The following is a 2211-nucleotide window of genomic DNA, read 5'->3' on the forward strand; positions in this document are numbered from 1 at the left end:
AAGTTTCTAATAAATAACAGAAAAAATGATATGTACCTTTATTTAAAGAAAAAGATAACAAATTTAAAGTGGCGAGATCACATAATTTAGGACAAATAATTAAATATTATTTATATGTGTACCAGTCAAAATCAAAGGAGCGTCAAATTTAACGTTAAAGGTCGACATATATATAAAATCAGCAATATATTATTTCATTTAATCTTGTTATCAAAAAATGACTCCAATAAATAAGGTACCAGAAAACCATGTTAGTTTTAAAAATACGAAAGGAAAGTAGTAATTTCTTCAAAACAATTTAATGCTATGTTTATATGAAATTTGAAGGATCCAAAGTAAGAAAATTTGTACAAATGCCTGTAAGATATCCTATGCAATTATTATTCAATAGTGACCCAGATTGAAAGTGTACTACCATAGATTTTGATATTCTGCGTGTTGTTTTTGCTTAATTAATAAATAATTTAACTGAAATAAGTCAGAAATACATGCAATAAACGTATTGAATATAACAAGAAATAGCCTATAGCAGTGCTACACACGAATGTCTATAATACTAATACAAATTTTACATACAATATCCAGAAAGGTGTGAATTTTTAACCTAATATTAAGTCTGTTAATATCAAATCTCTTATCGTTTCAAAATCATCGTCAGTGTCTGTTCATTACACATTTTGTATTATAAAAATATGTAGACGTAGTACACTACTATACCAAATGTTCGACTCGTACCACATGCACATTGATTATTGTATGACTCTTCAATTAGTGGTATATTTTTCACCACTCTTACGAAGATGACAAACTTTAACTAATATGAAAATATATACCAACATATTTGACACGTACAGATTTGGATAATCACTTGCAACAATTACCAGTCGCTGCCTTTTGTCCTTCCGTTTCGACTAATCGACGACCTTGACCACTTGTGCTTGCACTTCCTGATTGTTCATTCTTTGGAAGTTTTTTAGCTGTAATATAAAATAATCAATGTAACAAAAGTATTCCATATATAATAAATTAAAGAAATATATATAATGTCACAAATATGATATGTAGCGGAATAAAGGATAGTTCCTAAATGTAAATTCTAACTGAACTAAAATTTTATGACAGAAATTTATTTAAACAATGTTAGCAATAAGTAGAAAAAGCTAGTTTTAACTTTTGTATAATAAGAGAAGGAGGAATTATCTTACCAATTGCCAAGAATATATCATTAACATTCATTGCTGTTTTGGCCGAAGTTTCCATGAAAAGAAGGCCATTTTCATCTGCATATGTTTGCGCTTCATCGAATTCCACAACTCTTTTATTTGCAAGATCAGCTTTATTTCCAGCTAATGCTATGACTATACTTGGACTGGCTTGCCGCTGCAATTCCTTAACCCACGTTTGGGCACGTACAAATGTGTCCTATAATTTTAATGAAAAAAGTTACATAATCAAAAGGATCTAAAGATAAATTGTATAAATCATAAAATGATTTGATATGGAAGACAATGTTTACAAAATATGTAATGAGACATGTGAAATATAAAACTTTAAAAACATACTACATAGCACACATAAGTTTGAACATAAATGTTTGTGTATTTAATCCTGTATCTTCCTATATAATCCTCTATCTTGCAATATTTTACGTACAATCTTTCACATATAAATATTCTTATTTGTGATTAAAATCACACTTGAATTGCATAGATTTTTACTTGCCTGATTTGTTATATCATATACAACAATAGCTGCTTGTGCACCTCTGTAATACATTGGTGCAAGACTGTGATAACGTTCTTGTCCTGCTGTATCCCAAATCTCAAACTTTACAGTGGTATCGTCCAGACATACTGTTTGTGTTAAAAATGCAGCTAAAATAAATGAATACAGTATTTATAAATGTGATTATTGTCACTATTATACCATTACTTTAAACATAATCAACTATAACTTATTTTTATTTAATCAATCTATTTGTACGATACAATAATTAATGTTTTGTGAAAACACTAAAGCTAATGGCCTCACCTCCAATAGTACTTTCTTGATACTCATGGAACTGTCCTTTAACAAACCTCAAAACAAGACTTGATTTTCCTACAGCTGATTCCCCAAGTAGCACCAGTTTGAACTGACAGATTTTCCCTTGTGTTGAACCATTTGGCCTCTGGGCTGTACCCCGATTAGCCATGATCACCTATATTTTAA

At 29.6% G+C, this 2211-nt stretch overlaps 2 protein-coding genes across 8 annotated transcripts in view; both read right to left on the minus strand.

The window, feature by feature from the left end:
• Positions 1–2211, minus strand: part of LOC108627965 (thymidylate kinase) — a gene marked incomplete at its 3' end in the record, with an annotated part of 32628 nt that overhangs the window by 8067 nt on the left and 22350 nt on the right. The gene's annotated exons all lie outside the window — the stretch shown is intronic.
• Rab5 (RAS oncogene family member Rab5) overlaps positions 1–2211 on the minus strand; it is a 10525-nt gene that overhangs the window by 4398 nt on the left and 3916 nt on the right. For all 7 annotated transcript variants that reach the window (XM_018029596.2, XM_018029592.2, XM_018029588.2 and 4 more), the window contains exons 2-5: positions 2032–2200; positions 1723–1874; positions 1206–1422; positions 853–977 (exon numbers count right to left, since the gene is read on the minus strand). In XM_018029596.2, the coding sequence (XP_017885085.1) occupies positions 865–977; positions 1206–1422; positions 1723–1874; positions 2032–2194 (645 nt within the window). In that variant the 5' untranslated portion in view covers positions 2195–2200 and the 3' untranslated portion in view covers positions 853–864. The remainder of the gene's footprint in view (positions 1–852; positions 978–1205; positions 1423–1722; positions 1875–2031; positions 2201–2211) is intronic.

Source organism: Ceratina calcarata, unplaced genomic scaffold, assembly GCF_001652005.2.
Source record: "Ceratina calcarata isolate Rehan_Ccalc_2016 unplaced genomic scaffold, ASM165200v1 scaffold486.2, whole genome shotgun sequence".
In the NCBI taxonomy this organism is placed as follows: domain Eukaryota; kingdom Metazoa; phylum Arthropoda; class Insecta; order Hymenoptera; family Apidae; genus Ceratina; species Ceratina calcarata.